Here is a 13,419-nt window from a genome sequence, read left to right as displayed (position 1 = left end):
ATTATATTTTGTATTAGAATTTCATTAGCAATTTTTATATGGTTCAAAGTGTTTTTATGGCTCTGAAATATCAAGTAAGGTTGTCAAATGTAAATTAAATTTAAGATAATTTTTTTAAAGTAAATTTAAATATACTTTACCATTCCTGTGCAGTGTCTGTTTTATTCTGTAAGCTTGATGATATTGCTTCAAGGTAGCTCAAGCTTAAACGTGGGCAAGACTGGTTCTGCGAGACCATGTATTGGATCAGTTCCCCTGTGAAGCTTTCCAGCTCAAAGAAGGTGTACGAGGTGCTAAAATTTGCTTGACAAAATGTAAGTTGATAGTTTAAATTTTTTGCCTATTAACTTTCGAAAATATTGCTCGAATTTGTAGTGCACATATTGGTTTTACACTTCAGAAGTATGCACTCTGTCTTGCACCTAATACTTTAAATCGGGATGGTTTGTAGTGTAACCTGGTGTGTCAGGAGTTCCAATCCCAGCAATGGAAGCAGCTCAGTGTCATCTGCACCTTGAATGATTTTGCTAGTTCTCAGCCAACACACTATTGCCCTAACATCTGACCTCCTGCTCTGAAGGATGAATGAGGTTAGTGTAAGTTTTCTTGAGCATCTATTAGAATACTCTGAGTCCCTCATTTTTGAAAGTTTAAAACCAACACAATTGATTTAATTCATCAGCTTCATATTATTCAATTGGAAAGATTGCAACACTAAGGCAGCTACAGGATAATATTAGCAAGACCCTTCTTTCCCATTGCCTACCAGCTCCTGTCAATACCATACTTCCCATTTCTGATTAAACCTGATTAAATCTTTTCTAGCACTGGAATCTGCTCAGTGGCTCTATGACACAGTAACATTTTAAAGAAATAAAAATTTTAATGTTACATAGCCCTCATAACCCTAATATGTATGATCATGTTGTGGGAAGAACGATGTTTGTAACATGTGAGCTGAGCACACAAACAGCTGCTGCCTGAGGATTGCTGAATACAGCAACCCAGCACACCGTCGGGTTGAGATCTGTCAGTTTTAAAACAATGAAAATTACGGCTTGAAATTAAAATGAATAGTAGCAAACATCTGAAGTGCAAAACCTGTAGCATAATTTCTAGGATTATTCCAGCTAACTTCCGCGAAATGAAAAGTTAGAACAAAATCTCACGTAGCCAGAAATCGTTTTTAACGGGTACCATTGTATACATTTAATTTGTTCTTATAGAAATGCATCATGCCAACAAAATAAAAGGGATACTGCAGCTTTAAGCAATCACATGGCTTCCCTTTTTATAAACTAGTAACATATAAACTAGGAGACACCAAATACACAGTATGCTGGAAAGGCCTTCCCAGGATGCATTTCAAATGACCATCTCTTTCTCTCATGTGACTGGTTGCTAATTTTGGCCTAGTTCCACTGCAGTGCAGGAAAAGCCTTCAGCAAATTATATAAGTATATTGGACTCAAAGTGCAGAAATATGGTTATGTGCGCACATAATACACAATCAAATGGAAACTAAAGTGTTATATATTTACTTTAACGTACATGACAGATACAATTTTATTAGTTTTCCACAATTTATATATTATGGTGATAGTCGATATGGGCCTAAACGTTAGTGAGATATATTTCTGGAATAGAATTGCTCTAAGATAAAGATCCTTAAACTTTAATGTAAAACTGCCATTTTTGTATTAAGTGTGCAGCTTATCTGCTAGACATTTGCTCAGCTAGCCAATGGGCTACAATCCACCTGTTAATTAGCCAATGGTCTACAGGCATATTACATTATTTATCTGGTAGCCTACGAATAGTATACAGGTAAATTATATCATCCACCCAGTAAAACCACAGACAGCTTTACGTATGTGAGGGGAAGGTTGATGAAGAGCACCTGCATAAATAAACATCATTAAAAGCATAAAATATGTAAACACTACATCAGCTAAAAATGGAGGATTAAAAAGTGGAAAATCAACAGTAATTGAACTAACGGTTCTGACAGCAATTATGCACCAGCGCCCTGCAGCCAACAGAGGGGAAATACCAGTATGGACTCACAAAAACAAATACTTGTCAGCACAGAACCTATACGCGATGTTTTATAGCCTGTGCACAACCTGTGCAGGATAAAGTTTATTTGTTCTGTTCGGGTTAGAGGCAGTGCGCTGTTCAATGGCACCGCGCCACGTCAAAATTTGAAGAGGAAGTGGACGAAGAGTATCGCCAGTACCCATAGTGAAGCAGTCATTCCTGCAGAAGCGCGGTTGTTCCCATCAAGCACTGCTCCTGGACCTGTGGATAGACAAGCACATATTACCAGCTTAGTACTTATGCCATGGTTTGAAGCTCACAGTGCTGCAAATTGTAGCTTACACTGACCCTGAAATATCTCTGAGAGGTGCTTGAAACCTTCAAAGTCAATGCATGTTAAGAGACAGTATCCTCTGGGAGGACTGTTTGACCTCTGGAATAACAGTTGAAGTTGTTTCAGACTGTTTTCTCAGTAAAGATCCTAAATGAAATGAATTTGGCATTCTAACTTCAGCACGCTATGGGCATCACTCAATTGCATTTAAATTTACGATAATTTGGCATTAGGTTTTGTTGGTAAATTCTAGATCAATATTTAGCAAAGAAGGAGACTGAGGGATAGGATGGAGGGAATAGTTTATGGCATTTTTCAAAGTTTGGGACTGGTCAGTTGGGCTGCATTGGTCTTTATCCAATACATTACTATTGAAGTCTCATTCTGAACTACGATGAGAATGACTGACGTGGAAAGAATGAAAATTCACGTTGATACACTGGACAGTGATCTGCTGAGAATGGGATTAAGACAGGATTGTCCACACTTTTTAATCTTGGTAGGTAGCATAGTCTTGCGGTTATCATATAAAGTTTATATCCATGTTCCCATTAATTTCCATAGGTGCTGATACTATCAAATCTTAATGTTTTAATTTTCCAGTAAGAACAGCCCTTTCCAAATCTTCAGGCCCATAACCTTCAAACAGGACAAACCAGTAAATAAGAAATATAAACATAAATGGGGTCGAGCTGCTTGGATTATAAAAGACAGGTTGCCAGGGTTCAGGACTGCTTACGGTCTTTGGCCTGCAGATTAGACTCCTTTAGGTTAAGGGACATTATTGGGAAAGGGAAAACTCTACATGCCATCTAATCTGTACTGTGGCGGATCTGGGATTGTTTGATCCCAACAGTGTGTTAACAAAGTGGAAAATTTGGCCAATTCTTAATAATGATTTCCCTCACTGAGGAAAGCAGAAAATAAGAAGACACTTTGCAATATTAAAGCTCAGGTTTCTTTGTCACAGGCTGGTTTACATTTGTTGGCATTTCTATAGGAAAGCACAATGGGGCAGAGATTTGTCTTTGACGGTAGCACAAAACTGACAGTATCGCATCGGACACCCATTTTATTCTTGGCTTGATATTCAGTTCCACTGATGCCAATAGAACTGAGCGGGGCATATGACAGGCGACCCATGAGGTACTGATGTTTTGCATAACTAACCAAGTCGCATTTCTATCCCAAAGAGATTCACTATGAATAACATTTTGAAAAAAATTTGCTTAATTATTATTAGAGACCATGCAGAATTCCTCAGTCCAAATGCCATCTCTAAATCATGTTTTTAAGATGGCCACTACAAATTGTACACGAGTGACCAGGAATAACTCCGATTTTTTCTTCCCTCCTTGGGGTGAAGCATCTGGCTTCCCTGTACTGTACGTTAGAAGCTCAGTAGTGCATGGGAATTGTAGACATGGTGCACTATACTCGTCCTCTGTTGCAAAGTGAATGGGAGCCAATATGTTAGGCTCACTGCCACATCCCTCCAGATAACTGACCAATGGATGACAACAAGGGTCAATTTAGGTTGCCCTATTAAGACAATACTAAACAGAAATACTGTTGGGACATGAAGAAGATGGCCTGCAGATTGGGATTTTCTTTTGTAATTTTTTTGTGCTATTTCTTTAGACCAGTTGCTTTAAGAAAAGCAGGCATAACGTGTATTGTAATATGAATGGCAATTGATTAAATTGATATTTATAGACCAGATTTGGACAGGTTCATGGTGTGTGCTCTTTACACTGTCTGGAATAGCACTCAATAAGAATGGACTTAGCAAAACAGGATCTTGTAGAAGGCATGAGTTAAAAGTATGACATACTGAATTTTACAGTTAGATTAATGTTTGCAATAGTGTTCCATTTCTTTCTGCTGAAATTATCTCCAAAAAAACTTGTTGACTCAGAAACTAAACTTGCTGATCCCAGAAAGGCTCCTCTTACTTTTACATCAGATGATTATTATTGACTTAATTGGTGGTTAATAGTCTCTAACCAATGGGATTCTCCCTCTTCCACTAAGGGGTCGAGTCCAGTCAATTAGCTCCTGGATCATTAAGCATCAAATTCTGTCCTTCCTGAATAATCTTGCTGTTGAGCTAATAAGATTTTCTTTTAATATGAACTCAAAGTCCAACCAATTAGATCATTTTTTTTTAGGAGAATTCATTGAAATTGTGTAAATGCGTCAGGGAAGACCTAAAATGGAGAGTGACAATTGGCAGATACTATAGCAGCCGACAGAAAGGAGGGTACAGTGGAAAATGCTTGTGATACCTATGGCCAGACTGGTTATGACTAATTATGATAACTGACTAATTTACTGTAGTCCCTCCAAAATGATACTGTCTCTTTAATGCACCTTCAGCAGCATTTCAGTGACTACTTTTTCTGCTTTACTGTTGTGTTCCTTTCTTTTGTTTAAATTATCTTTTCAACGTTAAAAGACAACTGGAAATTGTTGTTGAGCCCACAATCTGTAATATTGTGTAAAATGCATTCTCACCACATCATCAAAATGATAGCTATTGACAAACTGCTTCACAGAGTGATAAACTACAATAGCACTTTTAGCCATTGCGTTTTAGCTTCATATGCTACACTTAAAACACAGAATGAAAGAGGGGTATCTGTGTTACTGATAGGCTATGAAGACAAAAATGTAACAAGAGTTATTTCATGCTACAAAATAGAAAGATGCTACAATCTGACAAGGAGTTAAGATTATTTAATGTTAAAGTGCTAATCACAGGGACTTTGAAGTTACGCTATGATAATAATGGGAAGAAATGCATAAGGCCTTTTTTATGTAATTCCTCTTTCTGCTATTACAGCAGAGACATCAACCCATTTTAATAAAGCAAATAAAGTAATTTTAAACAAGTTCATGTTTGCTATAATTGTGGAAAGAGAATGAATCAAGAATTTGGGCCTATTACACCACAGTTCAATTTCAAAGTCAGCATCTCTTATGCTACCAATGGCCCAGCAATTTCTGGAGCAGCAAGCACTGTGAATTGGGTTGTTACCTCACCCTTCAAATCATATTATTTTTGCACCATAAATTGCTGGAAATGCGAATTGATAACGGTACAGTAAGGTCAATGAGACATCTAGGACCTTGTGAAATTCAGGTCCAATGGTCTATTACCTTAATCAATTTAATTTAAGGAAAAAGAAAGAAACAAAGCTAATGGCAGAGAAGGAAATAAGGTTAATTAGAGTACAGAAAGAGAAGCAAAGAGGGAAAGAAAAAGAATGGATTAAGAGAGAGAGAAAAAAAAGACACAAAGTGGAATAAGAAAAAAATATGTAAAAATGTACAGCAAAATCTAGCAATTTCTTGACACTCAATGAATGTTAACGGGAAGGTTAACGGTGAGCTCCCATTTATATGAGGCTAGCGGTGGAACAGTGCAAATCATCCAGCAATTTGTGACGAATTGCAACCCATGGCGTATCTCTTCGTCGCCACAAAATGCTGTTTTTTAACAGGCGTGAACACGCTATTATTTTTCCAGCAATTTCTGAGCCATAAACTTTATTACATGTTGTTATTTAACCAACATGGTTGAAATTAACCTATGAAAACAGGCCTGCGTCTGAGCTTAAAAATAAATTTTCTATCATACAACATCTGAAAAATACATTTTTAATGACCGAATCACGTCCGGCAAGATCAGTTTTCTCTTAAGATCATTGGACATTCTCGGTTGATCTTACCAGGGATTTGGCTGCAATTCTTTTTCATAAGCAAATAATTTTAAAATACCGTTTCAAAAAGCATCATATCACAATGCAAATATTGAGTATTTCAGTGTACAATTTGAAATGATCCAATGCTACTGATGAGATTTAAACACACACATGCACATGTTTACAATGCATTCAGTACAGCAAACTAAACAACTAAACCAGGTTACTACAACTGTGCTAATTGAACTAGATGAATGGAAACACTACAAAGCAACAGACATTTTAAAGGGATCTGGATTTGGGAATTAAGTAATGGAGCAAATTTACTTAGAAGCTATAAAGAGGCAACAACAGTACTGGTGCTGAAGACCAATTTCTTGGGGTTAATAGGTTAATTTATTTGCTTGAACAGCAGCATCTAGTTTAGTATTCTTTAGGACTCACAGAGACTGTTAAGTTGTAGTGCAATTATAATTTGTTTCATGCATTTTTAATTTCTTTTTAATTTACAAACCTTTCCAATTTGCAAGAATTGTGGAAGTTTTCTCTTCTAAAAAAAAATTGAAGAAAGCTTATGATAAACAATTTAAATGTAAACTAAGTTGCAACAAGAGTGTGGAGCGAAAACTTCAAAATACAGGATTTCAGTATTAGTCACATGATGCACTGGATGTTAAATCCAGATCTAAATACATGCATTCTGAAATCGAAGGTCCAGTGTTACAAAGGTTGTTTTGATCAGTACCTGGCATGAGAATTATTACAGGTAGTTCAGGTGCAGTAGACAAAACAAGAGCTACCAATCCCATTCCTCCTCATGGCAGCCCTAGCCCTAGCAGTGAAAATGAAACAAACAGCCCACCTAAATGGTTATGTATGCAGGACTGTATGTCTGGATAGAGATACCAACCAGTTGCTGACAGCCTATTTTGCAATCTTTCCTAAGTGAGGCCAGCCTATGAATCCTGGATAGGTGGATTTTTCCAGTGGTACGTCTCTGGATTGTACAATCCAACAACACTTTGCTGATACCATCCACAGCCCAGCATAGCTCATTTTAGGATTCACGTCAGCACAAAATTAGGAAGTAACTGAGGTTTGACTGAGGGAGATAATCGTCATATAAGTTTTGAACACTGCAGAAAGTTCTCATTTCCTTTTTCAAAATGTACGCTCAAGACCTGTGCAACGGAATCTTTAGTAAAGAAATTCTAATACAGAAAGGGAGTTGACAGAACTCTCACCAGCAGTAAACCATATTACTTCACTCGAGAGTAGAGGAACATTTTAAGGGCTAAAAGATTAAACTGCAGTGTTAATTATTCTAAACATTCAAAGTGCGGGCTCTTGAAAAGTTCTCTTTCCCGTGAGTGGATTGTTCCAGCAAATTGATGCCATGAACAATGGGGTGTATGCGATTGTTTGAAAAGTGTATGTTGCAGGAAGGTCTCAACAGTTTTGAGCCCAGGAGTGAGTGCTGACTGCCCAGGACTGACGTAACGGTATTTAATGAACTGGATATTCAATTCAAGAAGCATGTATCACTTCAGGCTGCAGATATAATGGAGATTTGTCAATAGAAAAAGATTTCAGATTTGGTCAAAATTATTAACCATAATTTAATAAAAAGAGGACTCACATCCAACTACATATATTTTTTAACTATGACAAATCATTAGAAAGATGATTGCAACAATATCAATGTAAATGGTGCAAAAAAATGAAAACAGCAAAGTTTGAAGCAATAGATAGCAGTGTTTGCAGGAATTGTTAATTCAAATGTCTGATTCTTTATTTATTCCACTTACAACCTCCCAATACCATGTGGTTAACCTCCCAAGTATTACTCTGAAGGTTTCAACCTCTCATCACAAACCTTGATTTAAATTCGAACAAACGGCACTGCTGGTGCTATTAATCTCATTTTGAGTTTGCACCACATTCATTTTCTTTAAAGGAAAGATCCAGATGAATGGTCAAATGATACACTTACCTAAACAGCATGTGTTTCTCGATAAATAAAATGGAATTGCAACCTCGCTGTACATAAAAAACACAATTTTTTCTTGCAGCCAGCACCTGTTCCATCCTAAATCAATGTAATCTCCATTTCCCAGTTGACTCCTGTACTTTGGAGTACTATTATGGTTAAAATATCAGATTGGTTATGTTGGATCACCTGCCGATTGCTGGGTGTAATAACATTGGACTCCTGGAATTCTAGTACAAATCTTTACCAAGCCACAAATGGAGTGATAGCAGTTATATAACTTGTTCCTTTGCCCAAAAATAATTCAGAGATGTTCTTAGTAGAATAAGGAAATGTTTTTTTTATTGGTTTGCAAAAATAATGTTCAACACAGCATAAATACAACGAGGTTCGGTGGTATAAATGGTTCGGACATTTCCTTTCACTTTTCGGACCCGTGTTTGAATCCAGACCAACTAGAGCTCTGAGAGAGTTTCCTTTGTCTGAAGGCCATAATGGACTACATGAACCGAGTTTGGACCAGTTTCAATAAAGTTCTTGGTGGCTCCACAGCATCAAACTGCTCACAATTTGGCACAATTTGGGTTACTCGTGTGAAATGTTGAAAAATTTAGCTTCATGCAGTTGGCAATGCCCTTTAGAGGTGAAGGGGATACATTACAGTAGGGTACAAGTGAGCTCAGTCTGCACCTATTCTGATGTGTGATTTCAAGATCTGTATTGAATGTTAAGGATCCTTCCAGGAACTAATAGCCAGAACTCTTGTTTAAGTCATTTGATATTAGTTAATCTAGTTAATAATGGTCTATTTCATTCAGAGTAATGAGCCCAACATTGCCCAAACCGTTTTATTGGCGTACTGACCTAAAGCGCGCCGACTTTGCGTGCTGGAAAGGGCGCGAGAAAAAAGGGGGCCCCATCCTGGCCGCTCTTTGGAGTCCCTGGAGTCGTGGTGTGGTGTGGCATGGAGACTGAAGGGGGGGGGCGGAGCAACAGGCCAGTGCAGAAAGCACTGCCGGCACTTGCGTGCATGCTCAGTGAGGACTTTGCGCATGCTCCTGCCCTCCCAGCGCGTCCTGTGGGCTGTGAGCAGGACCCGATGCTCGCAGCCACTATCCCCAGCCGAAAGAGTGCCCGATCTCGCCGCACGCTATCCCTGGCCGAGTGGTCTCCCACACCGGTCGGCCAGCCCGCTAAGTTCCCGAGCGAGGTAGGACTTCGGTTCTATTTTTTATTTAGTGGCTGTGCTTGAGACTTTTGATTGGGGGGGCGGTGGAGGAGGAGAGTTTTGGCGGGGGAGGGGATGAGAAAGAGTGTTTTGTATACCAGCATCTCTCTCTCTCTCTCTCTGGCTACCCGCCCCCCCCCCCCCACCCACCCCCGCCCCGCCTCCCCCCCGTGACATCGCGGCCAGCAGCTCGCATTTCTCCTGTAGGATTTACTTCATTTTTATTAGTATTTTAATTGTTTGAGCTTTTCCTTGCAATGTTTGGTGCTTGTTTGTTGAGGTCCTCTCCAGTTCCCTTTCCTCCCTATCCCTGCCCTAATGTCTGCTGAATGTGCGCTGCTTTTCCTTCACTGCCACAAGGTTTTTCAGAGCTGGCCACATGCACTGACCTAAGTCAATTTGGAGTAAGTTTTTGCTGGCCAAAGTGGCGTAAATGACCAAAACTGGCGTAAGTGTCTGGGAATGCCCCCGTTTGGAAAAAAAACTGACCTCAAAAAAATCGTACCTAACTGACTTACTCTGGAGCAAATTTTTTTAACTTACACCAGAAAAAACAACTTACTCCAAAAAAATTGATGCAAGTCATGGCCAAAATTGGGCCCAATGTGTCATTCAAGAATGCCCTCTCTTGATGTTCCTCACAAACCACGTATCCTTGAGAACAACATTTTCAGCTCCAAGTTAGAATGATAATGGATTACAGATATGGACCATTCTCTGAATGGTCAAAAATGAGACACAGATTCAGCAATGATCTGGGTTGACTCATAAGGCTAAGAGAAAATCATAGTCCTCCAAAGATTCAAATAATCTCCTCCTGCTCCCGTCACCAATCTATTGTGTCTCAGGGTTTTGCAGCTGCATCAGTGCATGTTCTAGCAACTATTTCTTTTGTTTCATAACAAATCCTTTAATAATTTTAAAACTAAACAGAGATTAGTGAATCATCTTTTAGTGTGTATCTTGTGATGTTACTCCCTTGTTTATCTGAAAGTATGAGGAAAGGTTAGAGCCTTCCTACATGTGCTGTGATCACACTATGGGCCAACATGCGTCTTCTTGGATCAGTGATACTATGTTCACTTTTGAGTTTGAAGATCATGGACTCAAATCTTACTCGAGGCATTTAGGCATATAATCTAAGCTGACCTTTCACTGCAGGACTGAGTGCTCATTGTTGGAGGTGACATCTTTCAGACTGAGGCCTCGCCTGCCTGTACATGCTGACATAAAAGATCCCATGACACTATTCAAAGAAGTGGAGTTCTCCTGGTCAACATTTATCCCTCAACTTCCACCACTAACTGGTCATTGTTCTCGCTGTTTGTGCAACCATGCTATGTGCAATTGACTTCATTGTTTGCCTGCATAACAACAGTGATGACGCTTCAAAATAATTAATTGGCAATAAGGTGCTCTGTGATGTACTGAGGACATGAAAGGTGTGATATAAATGAGTTAATTGTTCTCAACACCTGAAAAGTTTCCCTTGCGACTATCTGGGAAAGACCTAGTTGGAGTAATATGCACTCTTTCAATCAGCGTTATTTCTTTCACTTGATGTTTCAAGCTGGCTTTGGTGCAGATATGCTACAAGATTACCTAATATTTTATAGATCTTTCCTCTTTACTGTAAAAGCATGGACTTACTCATGGAGCAGGCGGATGATGGTGACAAACTTCTGAGGGCAGTCAAAACGGAGGAGGACGCTCCATAGTCCCTCACAATTGACACTGTCGAAGGCCTTTGTGAGGGTTGCTACTGTTCCCTGCATTTCTCTTGCAGTTGTCTCATGGTGAAGATCATGTCCAGTGTGGACGGAATCCGCACTGTGACTCTGGGGAGAGCTCTTCAGCTACAGGGAGAAGATGGTTGAGGAGGATTCTTGTAATGATTTTCCCAGTGGCCAGCAGCAGGGATGATATGCAAGCCGTGATCCTGGCCAACGGATCCACCACAGACCCAATCCACGTCCGGACCGGGGTCAAGCAGGGCTGTGTCTTCGCACCAATGCTCTTCTCAATCTTCCTTGCTGCAATGCTACATCTCACTATCAACAAGCTCCCCGGTGGAGTGGAACTAAACTATAGAGCCAATGGGAACTAGTTAAACCTTCGTCGCCTCCAGGCTAGATCCAAGGTCATCCCATCCTCTGTACACAGTACAGTACATGGATGATGCTTGCATCTGCGTACATTCAGAGGCCAAAGTCCAAGCCATCGTCAACATCTTCACCGAGGCGTACGAAAGCGTGGGCTTTACACTAAACATCCGTAAGACAAAGGTCCTCCACCAACCTGACCCCGCTACATAGCACTGCCCCCGGTCATCAAAATCCACGGTGCGGCCCGAGACAATTTGGACCATTTTCCATATCTTGGGAGCCTACTATCAGCAAGGGCAGACAGCGATGACGAGGTCCCACACCGCCTCCAGTGTGCCAGCGCAGCCTTCGGTCGCCTGAGGAAGAGAGTATTTGAAGAACAAGACCTCAAATCTGGCACCAAGCTTATGGTTTACAGGGCAGTAGTGATACCCGCCCTCCTATATGGCTCAGAGACGTGGACCATATACAGTAGACACCTTAAAGCGCTGGAGAAGCACCATCAGCACTGCCTCCACAAGATCCTGCAAATCCACTGGGAGGATAGACGCACCAACGTCACGTTCTCGCTCAGGCCAACATGTTTATGTGTTTCTATCCCCAGCATTCAAAGCACTGACCACACTCGACCAGCTCCGTTGGGTGGGCCACATCTTCCACATGCCCGGCATGAGACTCCCAAAGCAAGTGCTCTATTCGGAACTCCTACACAAGCGTGCCTCAGATGGGCAGAGGAAACGTTACAGGAACACACTCAAAGCCTCCTTGATAAAGTGCAACATCCCCACCGGCACCTGGGAATCCCTGGCCGAAGACTGCCCTAAGTGGAGGAAGAGCTTCGGGAGGGCTTGAGCACCTCGAGCCTCGTTGCCGAGAGGATGCAGAAATCAAGCGCAGACAGCAGAAGGAGCATGCGTCAAACCAGACTCCCCACCCACCCTTTCCTTCAACCAGTCTCTCCCACCCGTGACAGAAACTGTAATTCTCGTATTGGACTGGACAGTCACCTGAGAACTCACTCTTAGAGTGGAAGCAAGTCTTCCTCGATTTCGAGGGACTGACTATGATGATGATGATGATGATGGACTTCCTCATTTAAAAATTCATATACAGTACAACCTATAAATTACGGATTCCTTGGCGACTGGCATCAGTTGTCCATTTTTTCGAGATGTCCGTATTTTCCAAGTGGTCATTGTATTTTATGTAGTTTTAACCAGGTTGTATTTCAATATTTATCAGTTGTTGAATTTTACCCAGTAATGCCCTTATATTCCTGCAAATAAATCTCTTATTAAATGGCATTTTTATGTTCATAAAATCACTCGTTCATACAAATAAAAGACATGTATTCATCGTTCGTCTTCAGTCACTTGAGATAGTCAGTGAACAGCCCTTTGTAATTAGCCACCGGTGACATCGCTCATGAAAAACATTACACGAGCCCGAGTTCTGTGTTTTAAGGTGAAAAATTCACCAAGGAAATAGGACCTATTGCACTGAAGGCTGCCCACAGTCCCAATTTATCCATAGTTTCAGAGTGCCTCTTGTATCTGTTATAATGTGATATATTTGGGACTGTCATGAAGTGTCCATATTTTATGGTTGTTCATCATTTGCGAGTGCCTGTATTTATATGCATATTTTGCGAAGTCATGGTACATGTTATATAATGTTTGTTAACAAATTTATTGTTACAGTATATTTGTTGGCGTGGCTGTACTCAAAGAGGGGACAATGAATGATTAATGGATGTTTCGTTGTTGCTACTTAGTTCTCTTTGTATTATCTGGTAAAAGAAATGGGTTATAGATCAGAACAAAGCACTTGCGCACAATCAGGGGAGGGAAGATCAAGATGTCACCAGCATAACATAAGGACAGTGTTCCTATGTGTTTTTGAAGGTAAATATTTATATGTAGAAGATATTACTGCACAGTTGACGACTTAACATTTTCTTGTTAAGATCAAAACAATGTGATCCACAAAATCAAGCAATGACTTATTACAGGAGC

General features: G+C 40.1%; 1 protein-coding gene across 5 annotated transcripts in view; it reads right to left on the bottom strand.

Moving 5' to 3' along the window:
- Window positions 1-1,100: 1,100 nt before the first annotated feature.
- Window positions 1,101-13,419, bottom strand: part of opcml (opioid binding protein/cell adhesion molecule-like) — a 2,007,248-nt gene continuing 1,994,929 nt past the window's right edge. For 3 of the 5 annotated variants that reach the window (XM_070894353.1, XM_070894354.1, XM_070894352.1), the window contains 2 exons: window positions 6,596-6,631; window positions 1,101-2,301 (listed from right to left, as the gene is read on the bottom strand). In XM_070894353.1, coding sequence (XP_070750454.1) covers window positions 2,198-2,301; window positions 6,596-6,631 — 140 coding nt within the window. In that variant the 3' untranslated portion in view covers window positions 1,101-2,197. The remainder of the gene's footprint in view (window positions 2,302-6,595; window positions 6,632-13,419) is intronic. The other 2 variants (XM_070894355.1, XM_070894357.1) reach the window with 1 other exon arrangement.

This window comes from Pristiophorus japonicus, chromosome 11 (assembly GCF_044704955.1).
Source record: "Pristiophorus japonicus isolate sPriJap1 chromosome 11, sPriJap1.hap1, whole genome shotgun sequence".
Classification (NCBI taxonomy): Eukaryota; Metazoa; Chordata; class Chondrichthyes; family Pristiophoridae; genus Pristiophorus; species Pristiophorus japonicus.
Note: the sequence above shows the minus strand (reverse complement) of the source record. Positions and strands in the feature narration are given on the sequence as shown.